The sequence below is a fragment of the Dipodomys merriami genome, unplaced genomic scaffold (genome assembly GCF_024711535.1).
Source record: "Dipodomys merriami isolate MVZ:Mamm:240054 unplaced genomic scaffold, mDipMer1.0.p SCAF_69, whole genome shotgun sequence".
Taxonomy (NCBI): Eukaryota; Metazoa; Chordata; class Mammalia; order Rodentia; family Heteromyidae; genus Dipodomys; species Dipodomys merriami.
In genome coordinates this window covers 4,720,860-4,748,219 of record NW_027206279.1, presented here as the reverse complement: position 1 = coordinate 4,748,219, position 27,360 = coordinate 4,720,860, and the positions used below count along the sequence as shown (strand labels likewise).

The window sequence follows — 27,360 nt, the reverse complement described above, 5'->3', positions numbered from 1 at the left end:
AGGAGGCACAGATGGGAGATTGTCGGTAAATCCAGCCTGGACAAAACCAAGAGACCCGGTCTGAAAAATAACTACAACAAAAAGGGCTGGGAGTATAGCTCAGGTGGTAGAGCACCTACCTATCTACTGTGAAGCTCTGAGTTCAACCCCAGTAGCACAGAAAAAAAAAAAGAGAAAGAGAAATGAATAAAGGAAGGATGGGCTGGGAAGGGGGCTCAGTGGTAGAGCACTTGCCTTGCATGCATGAGGCCCTGGGTTTGATTCCTTAGCTCCACATAAGCAGAAAAAAAGCCAGAAGTTGCGCTGTGGCTCAAGTGGTAGAGCGCTAGCCTTGAGCTGAAGAGCTGAGGGACAGCGCCCAGGCCCAGAGTTCAGGCCCCACGACCGACCAAAACAAAAACAAGGAAGAAAGAAAACAAAGGAGGGAATGGTAAACATAATATCCAGGTAGCTGAGAGAGGGAAATGGACAGGGTAGAGTGGCTCCAAGGACTTTGTTTTTTATTACACCAGTAAGTAAGTAAGTTATGAGTGTTTTGTTTTTGTTTTTTTGGTTGTGGGGCCTGAACTCTGGGCCTGGGCGCTGTCCCTCAGCGCTTCAGCTCAAGGCTAGCGCTCTACCACATGAGCCACAGTGCCACTTCCAGCTTTTTCTGCCTATGTGGTGCTGAGGAATCGAACCCAGGGCCTCATGCATGCAAGGCAAGCACTCTACCACTGAGCCACCTTTCCAGTCCCTAACCAAATGTTTTATAAGAGCAATTTTTAAGATAAGAATTTTTTTTAATTTTGGTGTCAGGAGCCTTTGGATATGAAGGGTGGGAAGGCCACTACTTCAAGGCATTTAACTACCAGACTTGCCCGCCTCTAGGCAGAGGGCAGGCAGGTGTCTTGGGCCTGGTGTGTGCTTTGTTTGCAGATCACAGCACAGCACATCTCTCAGATACCAAGACTTTATTGCATTTGTAAAACTGGTCTATATCCAGCCTAAGATAGAGACCTCCAGCCAAAGCAAGGCACCCCCTGCTGCCGCGGGGCAGCCTCCAGCCTGCCAGATAACATCTTTAATATCTAGGGGGAAATGAAGCCTCTCGCTTTGGGTGCACATCTCTCCTATGAGGACAGACATTCTGTAACCCAGCTTCTCCTGTCTGAGAACTTCTTTCCCTCCTCCCACTTTTTCCAATTTAGTTTTATTTGTTAAAGTACCAGCAGATATACAAAGGGATTCATTCCGATACTTGTACACAAGTATACAATGTATCCCTTACCCAATCCTCCTCCTTCCTTTTCATCAAGTTTCATCGTTTTTCTTCCACACATACCAATAAACTACCTGATCATGTCCATCCTCATTCACCCTTTAATCCTTCACTCTCCCTCTACTTCAACAGCCGGTTTTACTTTCCTGTCATGCTTTCCTGTTTGTTTTTACTGTGTATCAAGTGCACCAAGGTTGTCACTGTGATTCTACACATTTGTATATATATATATTTTTTGGTGCATCTTGGGGCTTGAACTCATGGCCTGGGCTGTCCCTGAACTTTTGTGCTTAAGGCGTTTTCTACCACATTGATTCACAGCTCCCCTTCTGGCTTTGTGATTAATTGGAAGTAAGAGTCTCATGGACTTTTCTGCCCAGGCTTATAATACTCAGGTTTCAGCCTCTTGAGTAGCTAGGATTACAGGCATGAGCCCCGGGTGTCGGCTTTACATTTTCTGTTTCCATGTCCTACTGATCATTAGCTTTCACTGAGCTTCCTTGTGCTGTTTCCAGGCAGCCTCTCTGGACTGCTCTTGGTCCTTTGTCCGCCCCTCGAAAGACTGATGGGGTCCGAGGAAAGGTAAGTGCGCTGCTCCCCCATTCCCTAGCCTCCCTTAGCCCCAGAGACAAATGCAGCGGGGAGTCAAGTCAAGCAAGAACTCGTTTATTACCACACAGCAAGCACTTTTTAAAGCAAAAAACCATGGCATGGGAGGAAAAGGAACCAGCCAATCACTGTAGGGGTCACCCTGTCATGTGCCTAAGCATTCTATACTTACCCTGCTGTCCACAAGCTTACCTCACATCCCCACCTACACAGTAATAAACGCCTGCCCCACCACAGTTAGAAATGTCCAAAGCAGTTCGATTACTTCCGGGGCATATATAAACGTCAGTATCTCATAAGGTTGCCCTCTTTAAAACATGGGAGCAGCCTGGGTATTGGGGGTCCCACACATGAGGCATGGTGCATCCTCATGGGCTCCCAACACTCAGGCCGTCCTTGGTGAAGTGGGGTCCAATCTCCAACATCCCAGGATCCTCTAGCCAGATCACAGAGGTCAAAATGAAGGTCAGCGCTGATCACTGCCCAGGCTACCCGTTGAGGTTGGTGTGGATTCCATAGGGCCATTGCGGGGACTGGGAGGGTCAGGACAGCCAACAGCTGGAGTATCACCATCTGCAATTGTTAGGGAACACAAGAGCTTCTCAAGGGTTGGTTGCCCTTGGGCTGGTTAGTAGTTATCTTTGGTTCCTGGCCAGGATCCAAATGGGGGCTGTCTCCCCTATGGGAAAAATGCATCCAAATCCCCTTCCCATGGTAACTAGGGGGTCAGATCCTCTCCATTGTTGTGTTAGGGGGTCCTTCCACCTGACTTTCACTTGGGGCTTAGGGTTTAGTTGTCCCCAGTGCTTCTGAAATCTGGATTCAGTTGCCTCTTTTGAAAAATTTAAAATGTTAATGGTAAATGAAGCTATCTGTAACTGTATATGGGGGTTAACTCACCCTTTTTGTTTTAATAATTGTTCCTTCAGACATTGGTGATTTCTTTCTATAATTGCTTAGCCTTGGGGATTATAGGGAATTCCTGTAGTATGAGTAATATGCCATCTATCAAAAAACTCTGACATTGCTTTACTAACAAAACAGGGTCCATTATAGGTGGACCCAAGGTGGCAAAGCATTGAAGAAAGTGTGCTTGTGAATGTTTAGTTTTTCTCCTGTATGTGCTGTGGCCCAGCATGCTCCTGAGTAGGTATCTATAGAGACATAGATATAGCATATATATTTAAACTTACGAAAGGCTGGGAAATGAACACCTGTTTGCCAGAGGACGTTAGGTTTAAGGCCTTTGGGATCTACCCCTCGTGGTTGTAACGGGGTACTTTTAAGAAGGGCTGGCATGTTTTGCAGGTATGTACTATCCTTTTGAGGTCCTTTACAGGAATCTGAGGAAATCTATGTTGAAGACCTCTCCAATTAATGTGGGTTAAATCATGTAAACAGGTGGCCTCTTGTAATGTTAATGCTTGTGGGCCAGTAGCTAACTGGTCTGCCCAATTATTGCCTAGGGATAAAAACCCAGGAAGTTTTGAATGCCCTCTCAAATGTTGAATATGAATAGGGGCTCCCCTCCTTCTAACAAAACACACAGATCCCTCGGTACAGTATTTTCACAATAAAAAGAAATTTTGTTCATCATGAAAAAAAAAACACCCACACAGATCTTAAAGCGTGCAAAACTCAAAATCAGTTGTAGTACATTTTCTAAATTAAGACAATAAATTCAGCCTGAGGCTTGAAGGGGACCAAACAGCAACCTAGTCCTGCGACCTTCCTCGCCTCACAGGGAGGGGGCATAGCAGGTCTGTGACCGAGCCTAGCTGGAGGCTGGAACTTTTATTCCCGAGATGTTTGAATAAATAACAAAACCAACACAAAAACCAAGGATTCACATTTAAAACTGGTACCAATTCTAAAACAGGACAAAAAACAACAACCAAAGGCTGAGTTGGGGACTAATGCGCCCCCAGTTCATCCCTACCAGAACTCTGTGCTGTTCCCACTCAGCAAGCTGAATCCAGAGTCTGCTGAGTGAGCTTCCACTCACCCAGAACTTCCCCACCTCAGAAAACATAGAACAGAAAACACACCAAAGTAAACAAGACAGACAAGTAGCCACAAAGACAAGTTGTAGTAGGAAGACCCCTACTCAGGCAGGCAAGCCCGCCTAGTCGTCAGGAGTGACAGAGCCCACTGCAACAAAGTTGTCAGTAAGAAAACAACTTTCTTGAGAAGGTTCCTGTTAGGTTTTTAAAAAGAGGTAGCCGAGTAAGAACAGCACCACGCACATGGTATTCAGGTAAGGGGTAGGTTTATTCAGTAGACCTGCTGGGACCAGACAAGGTTGGCACTCCATGCGGCTGGCAAGAGAGCGTCTGGCCCCGGGTTAGGCCTTATATAGGGTAGGGGGCGGGGAAACGTGTGTCCAGGTAAAAGGAAGTGGGATCAGGTGGGAGAAAGGTGTGGCCACATCGGGCTAAGATGTGAGCTCAGCAGATGCAGATGTGACCTCTTCCAGGTGTCCCAGTTGCCTAGGTAACGCAGGTACTGGGTGAGGTCTGTTCCCCGTCCAAGAATGGACCTTACAGTGGGACGTGTTCCCACACTGACTGGCCAGGGCCGCAGCACAGGCTTGGGAGCTGATACTGCGACCCTCCCAGTGGCCCACCTTTGGTTTTTAAAGGCAAAATTCACAAGGTCAAGCCTGGTCACGCAGGTGACCAATGAGATTGTCACACACCCAAAAGATTGCACAGTCATACTAGACCACATGCAGGTGGCCAATGAGGTTACAGTTTGTCACATTATGGCTGTTTAAACCAGCCTATCACTTTTGGTTTAAATGACTCATGAATTCAATGGTAAGGCAGAGCTTACAGTAAACATACACAAAGGAGGAGTTTAGTGGACTTTGCCATAAGCACGTGAAAAAGGCAGAGTTTATGGTAAGCTGGCGTTGTTGCCAGTCTGAGCCAGATTACAACCTGTTTTAATGGTCAGTCCTTAATGGAACAATTAAGGTGGGTTAGGTTGTTAAGGGGAGGGGTACCTAGAGGTATTCTTTCCATTCCAGGAACTGGGCTGGTTGGAGCCAAGGTCTAGTTAACCTTGTTTTAAGGTTTTCTAAAATCCCTAAAACAAAGGCAAAGCCTGGAAAGAAGCTGTACCGGCTCAAGTCTCCTCTCAGGGCCTACTTCAAAGGCAAACTTCTCGCAGTCATCCGGATGCAGGGGGATAGAAAAAAAAACAATCTAAAACAATCTTTAACATCAATCACAGCCAAAGTATATTCTGCAGGTGTAGCGGGAATCCAGGGCATGCCTCTTAGGGGCGTTCCTACTAGCTCCACGCTTTCAGTTATCTTACCTAGATCTTGGAGCGTGAGCCAGGCCCCTGGATGCTTTTTGGATAACAAATACAGGGGTGTTCCAAGGACTCTTAGAAGGACGTGTGTGCCCAAGGTTTATCCGTTCCTCCAAAAGGTGGAGGGCTACAAGTTTGGGTGGGGTCAATGGCCACTGCTCCACCCAAATAGAGCTTCCCAGTTTCCACCTGATGGGAGGTACTGGGGGGCGTGGCCTTTAGGATTGGGGGTGCACCTGAGTGGGTTCCTTATGTTCCTCTCTGTAATTATCTAAGTTAAAAAAAATCCTTTTCCTTAACTCCCTCTAGATCCCATTGAAGACTTTGTGCTTCTTCTTCATCTAGGATATCACCATAGGATGCTCAATGACCCGTAGCGAGCACGGCATCCATTTGTCTTAGCATATCTTGCCTTAGTAAATTAGTGGTGAGGGCGTATCTTTCCCTGTTCTCTATATGGGCTAGTCCATGTCATAAGGGCAGCCGTCTCTTTGGACTGGGAGTTGTCCCCTACCCCCAATATCGGGGGCCCGGGTGAAAGCTTCCAGTCCAAGGGCACTTCCTCCTCCCTGAGTATGGTTCGATCTGCCCTCGCATCAATTAAACAGTGAAACCTCTTCCCGTCTATAAAAATACTCATTTTAGGGCGGAGTCCATCCACCAGGGGGAAGGTCCAATGGACCTGGGTCGCCCTGCCACGAGGCTGCCTGGGCCTCACAGCAGAGGGGGTTCCTCCTTGAGTTAACGGGGCTGGAGGATGCCCCTCCCCTAATTTAAAGGCTTCCCATCTAAATGAAATTGGGATCGACAATCCTTTTTCCAATGGTACCCCTTCCTGCACCTGGGGCAGGGTGTAGGGGGCGGTTTGGACCCCCCAGGCAGGTTGGCGGGGGGATTGTTGTGGACAGTCCCTCTTAAAGTGGCCCTCCTGTCCACATTTAAAACAAGTCCCTCTCCCCAATGGCCTTGAGGTTCCTTGGCCCTGGGCTGCCAGCGCCTGGGTGATAGCCTCAGCCATTGCAGATGTCTGAGCCTGTAAAGCTAATGCTAGTGATTGGGAAACCAGTAGCTTTACAAACTGATCCCGGAGGTCCCCTGCCGGCAGCTTGCGGTTAATACTCTGTTGGACTCGGTCTATGAAATCAGGTAGAGGCTCACCTGGTTTTTGTCTCACTCCTGCTATGGGGGACTCAGTGGGCCATTCATCCAGTTTGTACCACGCGGCAAGTCCTGCCTGCCTCACCTGGTCACGGTACGGGCCAGTTATAGCAGCCTGTTCGACGCCAGTGGAGTACCCTTCCCCCGTCCCTGCTAACATGGCGTAAGTAATAGATATCGTGGGTTGAGCCTGCTGGTTATTTTCTGCCCGCACTCTGCATTCCTCCTCAAAGAAGGCACACCATTTAATAAACTGAGAACTGGTGAGGACGGCTTTGGCCGCATCTCGCCAGTCCTTAGGGACACATGGGTGATAGGCAATATCCTGTAATAGGGTCTGGGCCCAAGGAGAGTTTGGGCCATCATCTGCCACCGCCTTGCGGAGCTCTTTAAGATCCTTAGCTTCCCACGTATACCATTCCAAGGGTCTGTTAGCTCCTGGTGCCAGATTGACCGGATACGCTTGGGGAAGTGAATCCTGTGGCCTAGGGTTTGGGCTCCTGGGTGACCCCTCCTTTACAGGGTAGGCCTCTGCATAGGTTACTTCCCCAGCCCTCGGCCCCTCCGTGGAAGGTCGGTAGGGGTCCAGGTCTGGCAGGTCCCTGTGTAAGGCTGCGTAGGGTACCGAACCTTCCCCCTTTTTGGGGCCATAGGGTGGGGGCCTAGGACCGCCAGGGGCACCCAAGTCAGGGGGGGTAATCTTCACCCTCGTTTTGACTTCCACTGTGTGTGCTTCTGTCTGATCAGTGTGTTCTTGGTCAAATTTGGCCCATTCCTTTTCCTCCCCACTTCCCAAGTCCTCCTTCTGCGAGATAAAATTACCCATACTATACTGAGGGTTTCACTTACCCTGAGAGACCGCTTAGCCTCGGCCAACATATTTTCCTTTCGGGCCCCACGTTGGACACCAGATGTTAGGTCTTCCTCCGGCCCGCGGAAGAAGGACCGAGGAAAGCACCTGCTCACCTGTTCCCCTCCCTTAGCCTGAGAGGCAATCAGAGGCTGTGGGGAGTCAAGTCAAGCAGGAACTCAGAGATTACCACACAGCAAGCACTTTTCAAAGCAAAAAAACCGCAAGGCCTGGAAGGGAGGAAAAGGAACCAACCAATCACTGTAGAGGTCACCCTATCACGTGCTGAAGTTTTCTATACTCTGCCGTTCACGCACTGACGCCTAGTTGCGGTATCCAATCAGAGTAACAGGAACAATCAGGCTCTGCCCACTAACTCCCGCCCAGCGCCATCTTCGCTGCCCACGTGCCCCACCGACTGCTCCGCCCCAGGGCTGCGCGGGCCCGGGAGGGGGGCGGGCAGGTGAATCTGGGTGCGCGGTCCCGTCCCGCAGCGGCCCCGTGGGGACACGAGTCATAATGCAAACCGATGCAAGTCGTGAGGGCCGGAGGAGCGGAGCCCGCGCGCTCCGCGGTGCCGGGGAGGGGCGGCCGCAGAGGGCTCGCGAGGGAAGGGGCAGAGTTTCCTCCCCTTCAACTCCGGGCCTCGGCCTCGGGCTCCTCCCTTCGGCTCCCGCCCGAGCCCGGCTTTCCTGATGGTTAGAGATCGGACTCTGGCCAGACTTTCCCGCCCCGGTTACCTTCCCCCGGCGTCCTCCGGGCCGCGGCCTCCCGAAGCAGCTGGGATTGGCAAGCCGTGCGTAGCAGCGGCGGGAGCAGCGGGTAGGCGGGCGTGGCGGGGAGGGGACGGGCCCTGGGCTGCCGACGCCGCGAGCGGCCCCGGGGCGCCTGCTTTCCCCGCGGTTGTCGGGGTCGGGATTCCCTTCCCAGCGCGGGCTGCCCTGGCCCCGCCCCTCCCGCCGGGCCCCGCCCCTCCCGCCGGGCCCCGCCCCTCTGGCGACTCCGTGAGGTCATCGTAGCGCGTCTCCTGGAGTGGCGCCCAGGCGCCGCTTAGTGACGTCGGCTCATTGACAGCGTGGGGCGGCGCCGGCGGCGGCGGCGGCTGCTGCCATGGTGGCTGGCGGCCGGGTACGGGTTTGCGTGGTCTCCCGGCGGGCCGGGGCGGCCGCGGGGGAGGCCCGGACGGCGGGCCTGACGGGGTCCCGGGCCGGGCGGGCGGGCGGCGCGGCGGTCAGGGCCGGGGCCGCGCGGGGTGGAGGCCGGCGGGGGCCGCGGCGCGGGAGGCCGGGCGGCCCGGGGGCCCGGCGGGCCCTGCTCACCGCCGTCCCTTCCCGGCGTGCCCGTGCAGGTGCGCCATGTCTAGACTGGGGGTCCTGGGCGGCGCCCGCGCCGGGCTGGGGCTGTTGCTGGGCACCGCCGCCGGCCTCGGCTTCCTGTGCCTCTTCTACGGCCAGCGGTGGCGACGGACCCAGCGCCATGGCCGGAACCAGAGCCTGCCCAACTCCCTGGACCACGCGCCAACGCCGGAGTCCGGCCGCCAAGGTGAGGGGGAGGCGGCGGGGCGAGAGCAGAGCCAGCTCCGTGTGCCTTCTCTGCCCGCTGTGGTTCCAGGGGAGGGGACGGAACACCTGGGGCGCTCTCGGCGTTAGCTCTGGCCACAGCGAGCGACCACAACAGGTCTCGCAGGGATGGAAGCACGAGGCTCACGTCTTGAATTCCGTGCTAGAGTTGGAAGGGAGTTTGGACACCCATCCGACGTTGCCGCTGTTTTCCTAATCTTTATGAGCAAACAGATTCAGAGGGATTGTGTAACTTTTCTGAGGTGGTCACAGAAGTGGCAAGGTTGGGTCTGGTCCCCTGGTCCAGTGTGCGTAACGCTGCACGGCGTGGTGTAGCCTCAGCGGCAGTGAGTTGTGCTTTTTGCTTCCTAACACCTGCAGGTTTACTCCTCCGACCAAATCATCTAGGGCTTGCTGAAGCCATTGCTCCTAGATGATCTCATTTCATGTTAATTGGAAATGAGTGTGTCCTCTAGCTACCTGTTTTAGGAGTTCTGGAAGATTCTTCCCAGAGTTAATCACGTCTGATTGCAGCAGGCTGTTAGCCTTTGACATGGTGATGACATGGTATGGCAGGTGTGCGGTCTTTCTGTGTATTCATTTGTAATTTTTTTAAGAAGTGGTCTACAGAGGTTAGGGGAAAGTGGCCACATTCCCATCTTTCTTGCTCTACTTTTTTTTTTTTTTGCCAGTCATGGGGCTTGAACTCAGGGCCTGTCCCTGAGCTTCTTTTGCTCAAGGCTAAGACTCTACCATTGAGCCACAGCACCACTTCTGGCTTTTTCCGTTTATGTGATACTGAGGAATCGAACCTAGGGCTTCATGCATGCTAAGCAAGCAGTCTGTTATGAAGCCACATTCCTAGCCATTGCTTTACATTCTTGAACACTGTTGGAAATGTACTGTGGTTGGGCCAAATTACCCATAACTGAGGAAGTTATGCTGCGTGTTCTGTTTCTGCCTTGCCTGTGCGTTCTTCAGCTCATGTCACTGTTAGAACACACATAGAACCCAGTTCAGGTAGGATGGGTGATGAGCTTCTGGGGTCTGACTGGGCTTTTTCCAGTGCTGCTCCTTTTCCTTTTTCCTGTCCCTGATATAACCGAATGAAGTTCTCAAGAGAAGTGGAGTTTCCTTTACTATTTGTGAAGTGAGGTCAGAATTTGACGGAATTGATGGGCTCAAACTGGTAATTTTAGCTTTTCTTTCAGGAAGTTGAGATCTGCAGATTGTAACTCAAAGTTAGCTGAGATGGAAAGTCCAGGAGACATTTAACTCTAGGTAACCAGCAAAAAGTCAAAAGTGGAGCTGTGGTTCAAATGCTAGACTGCCTGTCTTAAGTTCAAGTCCCAGTTAGAAAGGAAAAAGAATTTGAAGTTGGGCAGGAGGCTGAGATCTGAGTATCACAGGATGAAGTCAGCCCTGACAAGCAAGTCCATGAGGCTTTTTTTTTTTCCTCTACCAGTACTGGGGCCTGAACTCAGGGCCCGGGCACTGTTTCTGAGTTGCTTTTGTTCAAGGCTAGCACTCTACCATTTGAGCCACAATGCCTTTTCCATTTTATGGGGTACTAATGAATCGAACCCAGGGCTTCATGCATGCTAGGCAAGCACTTCCACTAAACCACATTCCCAGCCCCTCCATGAGACTCTTATCTGCAGTTGACCATCAAAAGCTGGAAATTGACCTGTGGCTCAAGAGTGTTAGTCTCGAACACAAAAGTTCAGGGACAACTTCAAGGCCCTTAGTTCAAGCTCTAGGACCAGCGTGTGCATGAATACACACACACACACACACAATTGAGTACCCTGTTTTACTGTGTTGTTGATACACACACACACACAATTGAGTACCCTGTTTTACTGTGTTGTTGATACACACACACACAATTGAGTACCCTGTTTTACTGTGTTGTTGATATTGACTGCCTGGTTTGGGCACTCTAATGTTACTCCTGGGCGGCTCTCTTGCCTTCTGGGCACTGCATCCTGCAAGCATTTTACATTATCTGTGGTGTGCAGCGTGACTTCAGCGCTGTACAGCGAGCAATTCTCAGAAAAGATTGGAACCTTAGTGTTTTTCTGGTTACTTTGAACTTGTTATCACAAATTGTGGTCTTGAGTATATGGTATCTGAGCCTCAGGGTTTTCTCTATAAATTGAACTCCAGTGAAAAAGGAGTATTCTAGAATTGTAGGTGTGAGAACTCCCCAGTGTATCTCATGGGTATCTGTGTCTCCTGTCCCCTGTCCTTCAGTGATGCGGTCACGAGCCATCCCAGGGGAGGCTGGAGATGCTGCGGTGCTGCCCAGCCTTCCACAGGAAGGGCAGGAGAAGGTGCTGGACCGCCTGGACTTCGTGCTGACTAGTCTTGTGGCACTGCGGCGGGAGGTGGAGGAGTTGAGAAGCAGCCTGCAAGGGCTTGCTGGGGAGATTGTTGGGGAGGTCCGGTGAGTAGTGCAGCTTCCTCCCTGTTACTCCTCCCCCTATCCCCTCCTCTTCCTTCCACTAATGCTTTTTCCACGGTTTGGGGCTTTGCTGTCTTTTTTTTCTGCTAGTCCTGAGGCTTGAACTCAGGACCTGAGCAATGTCCTTGAGATTCTTTTGCTCAAGGCTAGCACTGTACCACTTGAGCCACAGCGCCACTTCTGGCTTCTTCTGTTTATGTGATGCTGTGGAACCCAGGGCTTCATGCATGCTAGGCAAGCTCTCTACCACTAAGCCACATTTCCAGCTCTTGCTGTCTGTCTGTAAGAAAGAAGACAGGGTGTGTGTGTGTGTGTGTGTGTGTGTGTGTGTGTGTGTGTGTGTGTGTGTGTGTGTGTGTGTGTGTGTGTGTGTGTGTGTGTGTGTGTGTGTGTGTGTGTGTGTGTGTGTGTGTGTGCATGTGTGTGCATGTGTGTGCATGTGTGCATGTGTGCAGTAGGGCTTGAACTCAGGCCTGGTGCTCAAGGCTAGAGCTCTACCACTTGAGCCATAGCTCTTCTTTCAGCTTCTTTTGTCAGTTAATTGAGATGAGTCTCGTGGACTTTCTTGCCTGGGCTGGCTTTGAACTGCTTTCTTTGGATCTCAGCCTCCTGATTACAGGCCTGAGCTACTGCCACCCAGCTTCCACTGAAAAGCCAGATCTATAGTTTCTGACTTAATGTTGGAGGAAGCTGCTGTTTGGCTCCTTATCTTGTACCAGCTCCTGGCTGTGTCCAGGTCCTGTTGGTCTGTTTTACCAGATGGAACTCCTCGTTCTGCCCAATCTAGTTGGCCAAGCTGCCTGTGCCCGGGGGGATACTTTGTGCTCTCCTGACGGTGGAGACCAGAGGCTTTTTTGGCCTCTGACTGTTTTGGCTCCTTTCTTATTTTCTTATTTTATTGTTATTTTAGAGGTGATAAACAGCAGGGTTACCTTTGCACATGTCAGGTGTAAGTACATTTATTTCTTTGTGGTTATGTTTCCTTGTCATCCCCTCCCTCCCATCTCTGCCCATGAGTTGTTTGGTTCACTTTCCACGATGTCCGGAGCCGGTGGGCTCTGCTGCTGCCCTCTTCCTTCCCCCGACTTTCCCTAGATGTGCATGTGTATACACCGTGTAGAAGGGAAAGAACACAGAGTCATCTAAAAAGACAAATGAAGAAGCAGTCCTTCGTTTTCTTATCTTTGGAGATTAGTTCAGGGTTCAGCGTGTATATTATATACATATGAAAAGGTGCTTGGGTGTTACAATTTGGTGCTCTTCTCTTTTGGTCTCTATGTAAATGGGTGTCTAGGATCCTGTATACTAGGCCATATCCCATTGCGTTTTAAATCTGACTTGTGCATATTGTGCATACGGCTCCTTTAATGAGGGGGAGCAGTCAGAGTGAGGGGAAAGACAGCTGATGAAGCCTGTGTTCCAGATCGCACATGGAAGAGCACCAGAGAGTGGCGCGGCGGCGCAGGTTCCCATTTGCGCGGGAGAGGAGTGACTCCACCGGCTCCAGCTCCATCTACTTCACAGCCTCCTCGGGAGCCGTGTTCACGGACGCGGAGAGCGAAGGGGGGTGAGTCATCTGGCTCAGGCAGGCGGGGCTGCAGGCAGCTGTGTTGGCCAAAGTAGTATTTGTCAGTGGAAAATTCAAAGTAAGCTGCTGTAAACACTTACTGGAGCATGATCAGGGTGTGAGTAAATCAGCTGAAGTAACACCTCTATATTTCATTCAGACAACTAGAAATGTTAGCAATGGTGCGTGTATTATTTTCCACGTCACTTTTGTTGTTTGTTCTGTTTATTTGAGAGAGAGCCTCACACATAGACCAGTCTGGCTTTTTTTTTTTTTGTAGGTCATGGTGTTGAACTCTGCTGTCCCTGAGCTGTTTTGCTTAAGGCTAGCATTTTGCCCCTTTAAGATAAAGCATTATTTCAGGTTTTCTGGTAATTCTCTCCAGGCTGGCTTTGAGCCGTGATCCTCAGATCTCAGCTCCTTGAGTAGCTGGAATTATAGGTGTGAGCCACCAATGCCTAGCTAACAGCCTGGCTTTGAACTTACTATATAACCCAGCCTGCTCTCAAACTCATGTTTCTTTTGCCTTAGCCTCTCTAAGGAAAGGCAGATGAGCGCTGACACATCTGCTTTCATTGGATATGAGGAGAACAATGTACACTTTGGCTGGGCACATCTGAGCAGTCTCCACACCGTGGCTATTGTGAAACTGGATGTTCCCATGTCTTTACCACATCCTGACTTGTAATGACCTGGGTAGGAGTGCTGTGGCTGGGATGTAGGGAAGTTCTACCTTGATTTTTTTGAGGAACCTCCCAACTGCCTTACAGAGTGGTTATACTAGTTTAGTTTACATTCCCACCAGTGCAATAGGGTTCCTTTTCCCCTACATCCCAGCCAATATTTATTGATGTGTACATCCACAATGTTGGCTAATCCAACTGGGGTGAGATGGAATCTCGAGTCGTGTTAATTTCCTTTATGATCAGGGATAGTAAACATTACTTCATGTGTTTCCTTGCCATTCTTCTGAAATCTCTCTAGCTCCTTTGCCCACTTACTGATTGGTTTATTAGTTTGGAGCAGTTTATTTTGAGCTCCTTGTATATTTTGTATAGTAGGCTTTTGTTGGATGTATTGCTGGTAAGGCTCTTCTCCCAGTCTGTTGGTGTCTTTTCTAGTTTAGTAACTATGTCCTTTGCTATATGCACTGCTTCTTACTGAGCGGCCCCTATCTAAAACAGGTAAAGTCTTGATAAAGAATCTTTAGTCCTTTATTTGTTACTCTGTTGCCTGGGCTGTCAGACCCCTAGTATCTGCACAGTTCATGAGCGAGCAGAGGCTGGGAATGTGGCTTAGTGGTAGATTGCTTGCCTAGCATGCATGAAGCCCTGGGTTCAATTCCTCAGTACCACATAAAGCCAGAAAGGGTGCTGTGGCTCAAGTGGTAGAGTGCTAGCCTTGAGCAAAAGAAGCTCAGGGACAGTGTCCAGGCCCTGAGTTCAAGCCCCAGGACTGGCAACAAAACAAAACACAACAACAAAAAAAACCTAGCAGAAATGGTTGCTTGTTAACATACTTTATCTAGAGCTTTGGGCCCAAGGCACTTCCTTAGCCTATGTCTGAGGAGTGGGCAAAAGTAAAACGGTCATTTGATGATTCTGGATGTCAGAGTTTAAAGTAGTCGTGGGCAAAGATGATGTTCCAGTTCTAGGTACCAGGTACTGTGCTGCATGTTTGTGATCTCAGCACTGGACAGTGTGTTCAAGGCCAGTCCACACTGTCTGAAAACAAAAACAAAACACATTAAAATCTCTGGCATCAGCGAGAGCCAGTGTAGGAACTAAACTGCTTGCTGCTTAGGTTGCTTGCTCAGTCTTCAAAGGCCACAAGGAGTGTGTGATTGTGGGTGGGGATGGGGGTGGGCAGCCAGCTGTGGTGCCTAAAGTGTAGCTAGTGTTGCCAGTTACAGCTGCAGCAGGTGCAGCCATGACCCAGCCTGGGGCACCTAAATGCTGGTATGGTGCAAGACTGCTTTCCCAGCTGCTATCTGGGGCAGTGGCACGGAGAGTCTTCATCTTGACAGCTGCCATATAGGTCAAGGGGAGATTCGGGAGGAGGCCACAGGCTGAAATGGCTTCACGCATTTGGGCTGGGGGGAGGGGAGTGCTTCATTTAAGGATGGAGGGAAGAGATCTACGGTCCTGGTCTACTGGAAGCTGATTCCCGAGTTCTGAAATTGGCTGTGGCAGAGGTGGGACCATTGTGCAGCTTGTAAGCTTGGTCCCTCATTCAGCCTTACGTCCAACAGAGCTTGCCTGACCGCGGCTGACCTGAGGAAGGGGTGGTAAGGAGGGAGACCCCCACAGGGGCCCTAGAGACACCCCTGAGAAGGCTAGCGCCAGTCTACCTGCCCGTGGGATCCGCACGGGACTCCAGGGCCTCTGCCCTCTCAAGCATGCCCCACCTCAGTGCGAAGTCCCTCCCTCCCTCCCTCCCTCCCTCCCTCCCTCCCTCCCTCCCTCCTGAGCCTCTCAGGGTCACTCCTGGTCATCCCCAAATGCCCAGGCTCAGCCCCTTTGATGGGGCCTGGGGGTTGACAGAAACCTGCTCTTCAGGAGACAGGACGTGGGCAGCAGCAGCACACAGTGGGGCCGCGCGGTCTTCTGCTCTAGGAACATAAATTATGTTCCTCTTGATTGCCTGCAAGTCCCAAGGGCCTGTTCCAGAGAACCTGCTAGTCCCTGACCTTAACAGCCTGGGGCTTGTTAAGCAAACAGCTCCTCCCCTCCTCGGTGATGTCCACTAGCTGGGAAAGGCGCAAGGTGAGAGGATGGCGCAGGAATTCTTTGTCAGTCTCACAAGCCAGCTGGTGGGGCAGGAGCTCTGGTGGGGGTGAGGGGCAAGGTGCCCCTGGGCTAGCCTTGCTGGAGCCCGGTGCTCCCCACTCTACAAGGCTCCTCCTCACCTCTGCTGCTCCTCTGGCTTTGACCTTTAGCCTTGGGGGCGGGACACCACTAAGGCTCTCTCCTCCTGGCTCTGCTCCAGCGGGTGAGGGCGTTGCTCCCTCCCTGGGAATGCCAGAGGCAGAGACCGAAGGAGACCAGCTCAGCACCAGATAAATCACTTATTCCTTTGTCGGCGACTGGCCGGGGAAGGCGCCCTCCTCCTTCGGGCAGGAACTGTCCAAGCTCAGACTCAGGTGGTTTTCCCCAGGGTGTCCCTGTGTGAGACCTTAGGCCACCTTCCTCTGTCCCTTTGATTTCTAAACTGTTTACAGCAAATTGCTATGAGAAATACACTTTGATGACCTCTTTAAAGACCAGTACAAGTTCTTGGAGATGTTTCAGGGACCTTTTTCAGATTGAGAAGTTCCTGGAGGAAGCAGCTTAAACTGGGCTTGACCGAGGGGCAGATCTGCTGTCACGTGGCTCCCCCTGGACCCGTCCGCTGTCTGGCTCCTGCCGAGGACCTCGGCCTGTCTCCCTGGCCTTTGGCCCTCCTCGCCCATCTGCTTAGCACCGCCTCCTGTCATCTTCCATCCTGAGAGCAGAAGGTTCACCCTAACAGCTGCCACACCTTCTCGGTGCCATTTGTAATGTCATACATAGGCCGGACAAAGTTGATTATTAATAGCCATGGGCCACAGGCAGCTGAAGAGAGCCAGGAAGCATACATCTGTCCCATCATGTCCCCAATGGTTTTTTATTATAAAGGTGATGTACAGAGGGGTCACTGTTACGTAAGTCAGGTAAAGAGCACATTTCCTTTTGGATAATGTCACTCCTTCCCTCACTGTCTCCCAGTTTTTCCCTTCCATCTCCACCCACAAGTTGTATAATTGATTTTCAACGTAGTGTCCAGTGAGTACCACCGCTGCACCTGTTCACCCTCTGCCTCTCCATTTCTGTGCCTCCCCTTGCCTTCGCAGCTCTACCACCTGAGCCACAGCACCACTTGCAGCTTTTTCTTTTTTTTTTTTTTGTCGGTCGTGGGGCTTGAACTCTGGGCCTGGGCGCTGTCCCTCAGCTCTTCAGCTCAAAGCGAGCGCTCTACCACTTGAGCTACAGCGCCACTTCCGGTTTTCTGGTGGTTTATTGGAGATAGGAGTCTCACGGTCTCTCCTGCCCGGGCTGGCTTTGAACCGCGATCCTCAGATCTCAGCCTCCTGAGTAGCTAGGATTACAGGCATGAGCCACCAGCGCCCGGCTTGCAGCTTTTTCTTATGTGGTGCTGAGGAATCAAACCCAAGGCCTCATGCATGCAAGGCAAACACTCTACTACTGAGCCACCTTCCCAGCCCCACATCCCCCTCGCCTTCTCAAAGACAGATAAATGAACAAACAAGACACAAAACCAGCAACAAAGAAAAAAACTCGTTTCCATTTCCTGGACTTCATTTCGATAAATCGTATTTTGGATGATGAGAGGCACACAGGCATGTGCCTTTGTGTTCCTCTCCTGAGCATCCTCATTTGGTCCCACTGTGTGCAGGTGTCTAGAGTCCTGCATCATTTATTAAGTCCCGGTGTATTTTAGATCTCGTTTCCACACTTGAGAGAAAATATGAACTGTTTGTCTCTCTGCTCTTGGCTTACCTTACTTAACATGATTTGTTCTAGTTCCGTTTCCCTGCAAATGATACATTATTTCTAATGGCACATCCTTTATGGCCAGGGATGAGCATTTTGTGTTGCTTTTTGCCATTCTTAGCTCCTTTGCTCATTTAATGATTGGCTTATTAGGCATGGGAGGGGTTAGTTGAGCTCCTGTATATATTATATGCTTGATCCAATGTATTGCTGGTGAACCTTTTCTCCCAGTCAGTCTGCTGGCTGTCTTTCTAGTTTAGTAACTATGTACTTTGTTGTGCAGAAATTTTTTTTTTTTGGGTCCAGTCATGGGGCCTGAACTCTGGGCCTGGGCGCTGTCCCTCAGCTCTTCAGCTCAAGGCAAGTGCTCTACCACTTGAGCCACAGCACCACTTCTGTCTTTTTTTTTTTTCTTTTCCTGCTTACGTGGTGCTAAGGAATCAAACCCAGGGCCTCATGCATGCAAGGCAAGCGCTCTACCACTGAGCCACCTTCCCAGCCCTGTGCATTAAGTTTTTAGTGTGATAAAATCCCATCTGTCTAGTCTCTCCTAACTGTTGTACCTCTGACTCTTTTCAAAAAGTTTCTGCTTATACCTGTGAGTTCTAGTATTTCTCCTACTCTCTGTTGCAGTAATTTCAAAGTTTCAGGTCTGATATGGAGGTCTTTGACCCACTTTGGGTTGATAGGTGGATTTTTTTTTTTTTTTTGGTTGCAGTATTGGGATTGAATTTAGGGTATTGGGATGATAAGAGCTCCTAGTCAAACAGCCAGAGAGTTAGTAGTAGGGTTTGAACTCTACCTCATGCTTGTTAGGCACTCTGCTACTTGAGTCCCACACCCTCTGCCCTTTCTTGGGGGGGGGGGGGACACGGGGGTATTAGAGCTTGAACTCAAGGCCTCAAAATGTTGCTTTGCTTTTTTTTGGATGAAAGTTGGCTCTCTACCACTTGAATAACACCTCTATTTCTGGATTTTTGGTGGGATTTGGAGATACCTCTTTTGTTTGTCTCCTTGGGGTTTTATTTTGTTTTTTTTTCCAGTCCTGGGGCTTGAACTCGGCCTAGGCGCTGTCCTTGAGCTTCTTTTGCTCAAGGCTAGCACTCTACCACTTGAGCCACAGTGCCACTTCTGGCTTTTCCTGTTTATGTGGTACTGAGGAATCGAACCCAGGGCTTCATGCATGCTAGGCAAGCACTCCACCACTAAGCCACATTCCCAGCCCCTTGGGTTGACTTCTAAACTTTTGATTCTCAGATCTTAGCCTCTTGAGTACCTGGGTTTACAGGTATGAGCCACTAGCAACAAGTTCTTTTTGTTTTTTGCCAGTCATGGGATTTGTGCTTGGGCTGGGCGCTGTCAGATCTTTTGCTCAAAGCTAGTGCTCTACCACTTTGCGCCACAGCTCCACCTTCTGGTTTTCTGGTGATTAATTGGTGATGAGTCTCACGGGGACTTTTCTGCCTACCTGGCTTCAAACTGATCCTCATATTTCAACCTCTTGAATAGCTAGGATCACAGGTGTGCATTGCCGCTCCCTGGCTCTTTCTTTTTTTGAAGTATCTCACAATATAGCCCAGATTGGTCTTTTTATGGTCATGGGGCTTGAACTCTGGGCCTGGGTGCTGTCCCTGAGCTCTTCAGTTCAAGGCAAGCGCTCTACCCCTTGAGCCACAGCACCACTTTGGCTTTTTTTATGTGGTGCCGAGGAATCGAATCCAGGGCCTCAGGCATGCAAGGCAAGCACTTTACCACTGAGCCATCTTCCCAGCCCCAGGATTGTCTCTTTTGAAGACTAGCCATAAGTGATGAGATTTTTACTTGGACAACAATGCTGAGTCCCTCTTTGTGCACAAAGGGCAGACAGATGGGGCTTTGAACAGAGAGGTTCCCTTCTGTAAGCCTACCATTTACAATTCTCCGCCAGTTACACCACTGCCAATGCCGAGTCCGACTACGAGCACGACTCTGACAAGGAGAGTGAGGACGAGGAAGATGAAGCGAGCTGTGAGACCGTGAAAATGGGAAGAAAAGATTCTTTGGACTTGGAGACAGAGGCAGCTTCAAGACCAGCGTCTGGCTCCCTGGAGGCCGGAGCCGCCGCCTCCGGCCCTGAGGAGGTGCGGCTGCTCCTGCAGCAGGCAGATGAGCTGCACCAGGGCGGCACGCAGAGCAAGCGTGACGGCTTCCAGCTGCTGCTCAACAACAAGCTGGCGGTGAGCCTGCCCTCCCTCCTCCGTCCTCCCCCTCCCCATGTGGCTCCTGCCTCCTTTCCTGCAGTGCAGCATGGGAAGGGAAGTGGGGATGGGATCGAGGGTTCTGTGTGTGCCCAGACCTCAGGCTACGTGTCCCACCGGCCCCAGGCGGCTCCTCCATGCCCGCGGAACTTCTCAGAGCTGCTCCTGTATGTCGGGGATGTGGGAGGGACAGACATTTCCATCTGCCCATCATCTCTTTTCTTGACGCAGAGCCTTGCTTACCTGCCCTACTTAAATGTTTGTCACAAACGACCATCTTACAAGTCAACCACAAAATGTGTGCTTACCCTCCCCAGAACTACAATTTGCCTTTTTTTGTAGTTTCACGTTTTGGTTGGGGAAGGGGCCTTGGGTGCTGACTCGAGTTGTTCTGCTCTAGTGCTTTACCACTTGAGCCCCTGCTATGCTCCCAACTTTTTGTGCTTAACTGGGGATTAGTCTTAGAACTTCCCTGTCCAGGTTGCTTTGAACGATGATGCTCAGGTCTCAGCCTCCTGCGTAGTTAGGATCATAGGTGTGAGCTATCAGTGCGTGGCCTGTTTCACACTTGTGTGTGTGTGTGTCTGCACCAGCACACACAGGTACTGGGGCTTGAACTCAGTCTGGGTGGCGTCCCTTAGCCTTTCCACTCAAGGCTGGCACTCCACCACTTGAGCCACACCTCCAAAAGTTGCGTATTTTTCCTGTGTCTGGAGGGCATCTGCTGGGCCTCGCATCTTGGAGTTGACCTTTCCTCCTGGCGGAATTAGGACAGAATGTCCTCACCCTGCATTGTGCAAACTGCCGGCTACAGATGCCATAGTTAGCTGGAGGTGGCACACTGGCGTAGGAAGGCCGTGTGCAGGAGTTGGCCTTGTGTCAATTTTAAAGCTAAACTAGGGAGAGGGGAAGGCCAGGCCCTCATTCTTCATGGCTGAGGGACCTGCCTTTCTCTTTGTTCTGCAGTATGGAAGCCATCAGGACTTTCTCTGGCGCCTGGCCCGGGCCTACAGTGACATGTGTGAGCTCACTGATGAAGTGAGTGAGAAGAAGTCATATGCCCTTGGTGGTAAGTACCTGTGGCGGAGGCCCAGCCAGATGCCAGCTGTCTGGGCAGTGTAGCTGTTCTCTTCTCAGCATGGTGGACTGCTTACTTAGGTTGTGCTGAGCCCTGGGTTCCCCCTCAAAGAAAAAGCAGCAGCAACACCAGCAGCAGCAGCAGCCTGCTTCTCTGCGTGTTGCTATAACACAGGAGGACGTTTTTCATACTCGTGTCATGGTAGGATTAAAGTTTTTTCCTGTCGTCACGGGCTTGAACCTCTGGGCCTAGGTGCTGTTCCTCAGCTCACTTCCAGTTTTCTGGTGGTTTATTGAAGATGAGTCTCAGACTTTCCTGCCTGGGCTGGCTTTGAACTGTGATCCTCAGATCTCAGCCTCCTGAGTAGCTAGGATGACAGGTATGAGCCACCAGCATCTGGCCTAGGACTAATCTTTGATTCTTACTACCCAACCATAATGGGTTACAAGGCCTACCTCCTGAAACAGAATTCCAGCTGAGTTAGAGCCTACGCGGCAGGTGTTCTGAGTGTAGAGTCCTCATTATACGCGGTGACAAGCATTTGGGTGATTGCTGCTATTTCTTAGGTCCCTACCCTCAAGGGTGGGGTGGGCCTGGGTTCAGCCTGGCCTGTCATGTGGTCATGTAAACTTGTTAACAAGCAGCCCTGCCTACACAGAAGATTCCAGATAACCAGCAAAATATAGCCTGGAAATGTGGCTGATGAGGTAGAGCAATTAGCCATGAGCAAATTAAGGGAGAGTGTGAGGCTCCGAGTTCACGCCCTAGTACCAGAACCAGAAAGTATCTCCAGTATGTAACACTGCCCAGCCACCCCTGGACACATCTGCTGCCAGGCACCCGGGGAGCGCCATGACCCAAAGGAAGCTGATTCACTGCTCTGAGCTTTGAACTAGATGGTAATTGGAGAACATTTCGAGGTCATTCCTCCAACAAAATTCTCTGGGGGTTTGATCTTGTGGGCACCCATGGATTGTTATGAGGCCATAACAGCAAAGAGGTGGGCTGCTCCACAGGTGCTGGTGGGCAAGGCGTCTGTATGGCGGTGAATGGTGGTGAATCAGCGTGAGCCTGGCCACAGCAGTGCACATGGTGAAGGAGGTGGCAGTGTAGAGTGTGTGTGTGTGTGTGTGTGTGTGTGAGAGGCTCTGGCAGGCTCCACGGTGGTGCTGGAGGTTCAGTGCTGTAGGCAGTGTGTGTTTTCAAGACAGCAAAGGGTGTAGCTGCAGGTTTTTGGAGCTGGTGACTGACAAGGTTGTAGCGTGCTGCACTCCTCACTGGATCTTGCTGCTTTACAGCCTACCGCCCCAACCCACTCAACGTTCCTCCACTTAACTGCTCTGCAGTGTGTTTTCTGTGACAAGTGGGCACCACTCGAGTTCGGTTAGGAGCTTTTCACATGTCTCAACTTGGCTCCTCTGTCCATCTTGCCAAGACCAAATAAAAACCAGAAATACCTAAAATTTTATGCAAAATAGGGTTCCCCAGAGAATAAAGTTTGCAGGGGGATGGTTCCTATTGGTTTTTATGTTTGAAATGCTAACATTTGTTTCAAGTATATTAGGTGACCATGAACCGAGTGAGGTAGTGTATGCCTATAAGCTCAGTACTTGGAACGTGAAGGCCGGAGGATCTTAACTTTGAGGTCAGTATAGGCTGTAGGTAACAAGAGTGTAAAAGAATAAAGCCCAAGTGCTGACAAAGGTGTGTTCAAGTTCACAAACAAGTCTCAACTTGGGTTAGGCTTGGTCATTCTTAGGTGCTAGTGGTACACACCTAGAACCTAGCTACTCAGGAGGCTGAGGTTTTTGAGGGTCACCATTTGAAGTCGGCCCAGGCAGGAAAGTGCATGAGACTCTTAACCACCACTTAGCCACCAAAAAGCCAGAAGTGTAGCTATGGAGTGAAGTGGTTGAACACCAGCCTTCAGCAATAAAGTGCCCAGGACCCAAGTTCAGCCCTAGGACCAGCAGAGGGAAAAGTCTTCCTCTAGTGCTTCTGGGAAGTGTGAATGGGAGGTCACGTCAACACCGGCTCTTCCTTTTCCTTCCAGGGAAAGAAGAAGCAGAGGCTGCTCTGGAGAAGGGGGACGAGAGTGCTGAAAGTCACCAGTGGTGAGTAACAGCACCCGTAGAGCACTGGTGGGGGCCAGGGGAGAGCGCTCTCGTCTGAGTTTCTGCACACCACCAGCTCCTACCCATCAGGCTTTTCCTTCTGGGGGGGCCAGTGAGGAGTGCAGGTACCTCTGAAGTCATGCTAGCCACTGAACGTGGAGGCTTCTGGGGGAGGGCGCTCACTCCGGCCCTGCCCAGGCTCTTCTCCAGCTATGGTCTGGCTAGTGGTGGACCTTGGCTTCGGTGCTTGGTTTGCATGGGGGAGCAGCGTGAGCTCGCCCTCAAAGCAGTGGGGGTTTTGTGGTCTCCTGGGCCCTGCTCTCTGCAGCTCAGGTTTAGGTTACTTCAGTTCTCTGCGAGGCTTCTCCCCAGGGGGCACATTAAGTCCTAGGAAGTCCAGTTTCCCGTTAGCTCTTAGGTGTTCCTAGGAGCAACCATTTCAGGAAAACACGGAAATAAACCTCTACGAGTGTCTGAGACACACGGGAAAACAATCTGGGCTTGATAGATGCTTACCTAATGACACCTTTGCTTCTTGGAAATGGCAGTGGTAAAGCGTGGTCAGGTTCTGGCTGGCCTGAGAATTGAATTCCTTGCACCAGGTAGTTTACTACTTAGTTACATTCCCAGTACTTTTTTTCTTTTTGTCAGTTGTGGGGCTGGAACTCTTGTGGGGCTGGGCGCTGTCCCTCAGCTCTTCAGCTCAGGGCTAGAGCTCTACCATTTGAGCTACAGCGCCACTTCTGGTAGTTTATTGGAGATGAGTTTCATGGACTTTCCTGGCTGGGCTGGCTTCAAACTGTGATCCTCAGATCTCATCCTCCTGAGTAGCTAGGATTACAGGTGTGAGCCACTGGCGCCCGGCCGTTCCCAGTTCTTTATTTTTGCCTGTCGTGGACCTGAACTCTGGGCCTAGACGCTGTCTCTCAGCTCTTCAGCTCAAGGCAAACACTCTACCACTTGAGCCACAGCACCACTTCTGGCTTTTTCTGTTTATGTGGTGCTGGGGAATTGACCCCAGGGCCTCATACATATAAGGCAAGCACTCTACCACTGAGCCACCTTCCCAGCCCCCCAGTTCTTTAAACATGTTTTTACATAGGCCTTACAAAGTTGCATGAGCTGACCTGAACTTTTGTGACTTAAGACCACCATGTCCAGTGGCTTTTTCTTGTAAGTGGTGCTGAGGATGGGGATGAGGTCAGTGCTTCACATGTGCTAGGCAAGTGCTGTACCCCGATAAGGTTTTATGAAGACATTTCAGGAGGTGGCTGGCTTGTGCCCCTGGCTGGCAGGATATGGAGAGAAGTGCTATTGGTTCAGGTTAAAACAATTCCTGCAGCCTCCCACCCAAGGTGAACCGTGAGCGTGCTGTCCCTAGTCTTGCACACCAGCTTCTCAGGTCTCTCATACTTGATGTGGATCAGTAGTGAAGTCTTGCTTTTTACATTTTAGAACCCAGGGCCCCATGTATGCTTGGCAGGTACTCTGCCACTTGAGCGACACTCCTCTGCATTTCCAAATCTTCATGACAACCTGTGGCTACTGTTATGGGAAAAGGGACATTTGGACTGAGACCTTGCCTGTGGGTGGAGCAAGTGTTTTTTTTTCCCGCTGGGGGGCAGGAGGAGCTTTTTTTTTTTTGCAGGAGGTGAGTATGGAGGGGCAGCTGGGCCTCGCAGGTCGCAGGGACGCTGCCCCAGTGCTGGCCCTCAGCTGGCTGCTGCTTCCCCTGTAGGTTTGCAGTGCTTTGTGGTCAGCTGGCTGAGCATGAGGGCATCCAGAGGCGCATCCAGAGTGGCTTTAGCTTCAAGGTGAGCGCAGGCGCCTCCTCCCCTCAGGGCTAACCCAGGCACCCCGCTCTCCCTCTCCCTTGCTTACAATGGCTTCTCACATCCTCAGCATCTTGTTCATGAAGCTCTCTCTTCCTGAGACACTCTGCACTCACGTTGGTTTTCTTTTCCCTCAGGAACACGTTGACAAAGCCATTGCTCTGCAGCCAGAGAACCCCAGGGCTCACTTCCTTCTTGGCAGGTGGTGCTATCAGGTGAGACAATACAGGGCCACACAATAGTCCTGCCTGCTCGCTCACGCCTGACTGGTCGCTCCCCATCATTTTTTAGATAGGGTTCCACAATGTGATCCAGGCTGACTTTTCTCCTTCCTGAGGGCTGGGATGGAAGGTGTGAACACCAAGCCTGCCTATTGTTCTTATTCACACTTTAATCTTTTGGTGACAGGTCTCTCATTTAAGCTGGCTAGAAAAAAAAACTGCAACAGCCTTGTTTGAAAGTCCTCTTAGTGCCAGTGTGCAGGACGCCCTGCAGAGCTTCCTGAAGGTACTGGGGATGGGCGGGCGGGCAGCAGTCAGAAGTGCCAGGGTAACCTTGCTCCTCCTAAGGACATTTACTGGGACCCTTAAATATGGAAAAAATGAGAACTTACTAAGAAATGGACTCACAAAATATCTCCCTCCAAGGCTGAAGAACTATGGCCAGGATTTTCCAAAGCAGGAAGAGTGTATATTTCTAAGGTAAACCTGAACATACCCATCTTAGAAACATTTTCTCTGAGAATGAGACGACTTAGGACAGTGTGCATCCTGAGGTTTCATTGTCCTCTCTCCTCAGTGCTATAGGGAGTTAGGAAAAAACTCCGAAGCTAGAAGGTGGATGAAGCTGGCCTTGGAGTTGCCTGACGTCACTAAAGAGGTAAGAATTCCTTTAAGGAAGAAAGGCCTGGAATGCACAACTTAGACAGGTACACCCCCATGCTGGGCCTGGGCACTGTCCCTCAGCTCTTGGCTAGCGCTCTACCACTTGAGCCACAGCACCACTTCTGGCTTTTTTCGTTTTGCTTATGTGGTGCTGAGGAATCGAACTCAGGGCCTCAGGCATGCAAGGCAAGCGCTCTACCACTGAGCCACCTTCCCAGCCCCCTGGCAATACTTTTTCAGGAAGGATTTTACCCTTTCAATCATCTTCAGGATATCCTTAGAAACTAAGGATTGTAGATAAACTGTTGAGAAACCAAAGGAAAGGCTAGTTCTGATTTTCAGTATTGGATTTGTTCTCTTTGTCTTCCCTAGGATTCAGCTTTCCAGAAGGACCTGGAAGAACTGGCAGTTATTTTAGGAGAATAATCTCACACTTCATGGCTTTCAGATGACTTAAGGGACCATGACTTAAGGGGGGGGAAAAATCAAAAGCTTTATTCCATTGACCTTGCGGCATAAGGAAACCAAGCAAGGCTGGTTCAGGCAGTGTCCTGACCCCTGGTCTGCTTGCTATGCTGCCTACTACTGCCCTAACCTGTCTTGTCCATCAATTAACTTATTCTAATCTCTTACCTGAAACTTGGGAAACATGGCTCGGGTTTCTTCTGTTTTTCCCTTTAAGTGAATCAAGATTTAATCTAGCACTGTCCTAGGGTTTAAGTGTGGGTACAGGCCGTAAAGATAAGAGGATGATGTGAACGTCAGTTACAGAAATACTCTAAAATTACACTACTGGGACAAAAAGCCAGGGGCCAGAGCATCTGCTGCCCCTGAGCACCTATCATGTGGACGATCTGTGTTCCTGGGCTGAGGGATGGACCACTTACTTGACTTGCAGAGAGTTCTAGCAGCTTTTGGAATGACAGCAATGGGTTTATGATACTGTGAAACAATGATCTGAAGAGGTACCTGGAATATATTTTGGTATAAAATATACTTGAAATAAAATCAGATTGTAACTACATTCTCTACTTTGCTATCTAAAGAACCTCGTTTATTTTATTTTGCTGAACACATGAAAATCTGGAGTAGGAAGCCCTTGGTTCTTAGGACTAGCCTTGTGCCAGTTCTTAAATTCTTTTTTTTTTTTTTTTTTTGGTCCAGTTGTGGGGCCTGAACTCTGGGCTTGGGCACTGTCCCTCAGCTCTTCAGCTCAAGGCTAGCGCTCTACCACTTGAGCCATAGCGCCACTTCCGGCTTTTTGCTTATGTGGTGCTGAGGAATCGAACCCAAGGCCTCATGCATGCAAGGCAAGCACTCTTACCACTGAGCCACCTTCTCAGCCCCAGTTCTTAAATTCTTAAAGTCAGGGAAAAGAACTTCTTTTAAAACAAAGCTGTATTATATTGACTAGAATCCTGTCTGCTTACCTGCAGTGAGACCACTATTGTAGCTGCAGAGACTTATTTGGTGTTTTTCCTCACAGTTCTAGCCGAGATACTCTTTGAAACTGGAAGCACTGGTTAAAATTTATCACAAATCCCTAAGGGCCACAGAAAAGCCACTGGCCATGGGCTAACAGAACTGCAACCAAGTTTGTACTAGTAACTCCTCTAAACTGCCTTATTAGCGGCCTCACAAGGAACATGCTTGCTTAGCCTCCTTAAACTTTTTTTTTTTGTGAATCACAGGGACTGGGCATTGCCCCTGAGCTGCTTTCCCTCAAAGCCAACACATTACCACTTTGAGGCCACAGTACCACTTCCGGTTTTCCTGCCCCAGCCAGTTTTGAACCATGATCCTCAGATCTCACCAGTGACCAGCCAAAAAACAAACACTTTTTTTTTTTTTTTGGGTCCGGTCATGGGGCCTGAACTCTGGGCCTGGGCAC

The 27,360-nt window shown here is 50.5% G+C and overlaps 2 protein-coding genes across 3 annotated transcripts; one reads left to right on the top strand and one right to left on the bottom strand.

The window, feature by feature from the left end:
• Window positions 1–1,911: 1,911 nt before the first annotated feature.
• LOC138816214 (endogenous retrovirus group K member 24 Gag polyprotein-like) lies at window positions 1,912–8,115 on the bottom strand. The gene is made up of 2 exons (XM_070005808.1): window positions 7,940–8,115; window positions 1,912–7,429 (listed from the first exon to the last, which is right to left on the bottom strand). Exon 2 carries the CDS (start codon window positions 7,173–7,175, stop codon window positions 5,613–5,615), a length of 1,563 nt encoding a protein of 520 aa, XP_069861909.1. The 5' UTR covers window positions 7,176–7,429; window positions 7,940–8,115; the 3' UTR covers window positions 1,912–5,612.
• Window positions 7,936–26,500, top strand: Rmdn3 (regulator of microtubule dynamics 3). 2 transcript variants are annotated; one of them, XM_070005809.1, is made up of 13 exons: window positions 7,936–8,021; window positions 8,548–8,741; window positions 11,015–11,207; window positions 12,649–12,792; window positions 19,252–19,540; window positions 20,528–20,630; window positions 22,693–22,753; window positions 24,492–24,567; window positions 24,723–24,800; window positions 24,994–25,092; window positions 25,233–25,286; window positions 25,384–25,464; window positions 25,842–26,500. In XM_070005809.1, exons 2-13 carry the CDS (start codon window positions 8,555–8,557, stop codon window positions 25,893–25,895), a joined length of 1,419 nt encoding a protein of 472 aa, XP_069861910.1. In that variant the 5' UTR covers window positions 7,936–8,021; window positions 8,548–8,554; the 3' UTR covers window positions 25,896–26,500. The 2 variants fall into 2 exon arrangements, with proteins under 2 accessions (XP_069861910.1, XP_069861911.1); XM_070005810.1 differs by lacking the exon at window positions 7,936–8,021 and adding an exon at window positions 8,273–8,327.
• Window positions 26,501–27,360: the final 860 nt, after the last annotated feature.

Coding starts and splice junctions, on each gene's coding strand:
- LOC138816214 (XM_070005808.1), bottom strand. CDS start 7,175: ATGGGTAATTTTATCTCGCAGAAGGAGGACTTGGGAAGTGGGGAGGAA.
- Rmdn3 (XM_070005809.1), top strand. CDS start 8,555: ATGTCTAGACTGGGGGTCCTGGGCGGCGCCCGCGCCGGGCTGGGGCTG. Junction 8,742..11,014: donor GCCGGAGTCCGGCCGCCAAG/GTGAGGGGGAGG, acceptor CCTGTCCTTCAG/TGATGCGGTCACGAGCCATC. Junction 25,093..25,232: donor CCCTGCAGAGCTTCCTGAAG/GTACTGGGGATG, acceptor TCTCCCTCCAAG/GCTGAAGAACTATGGCCAGG.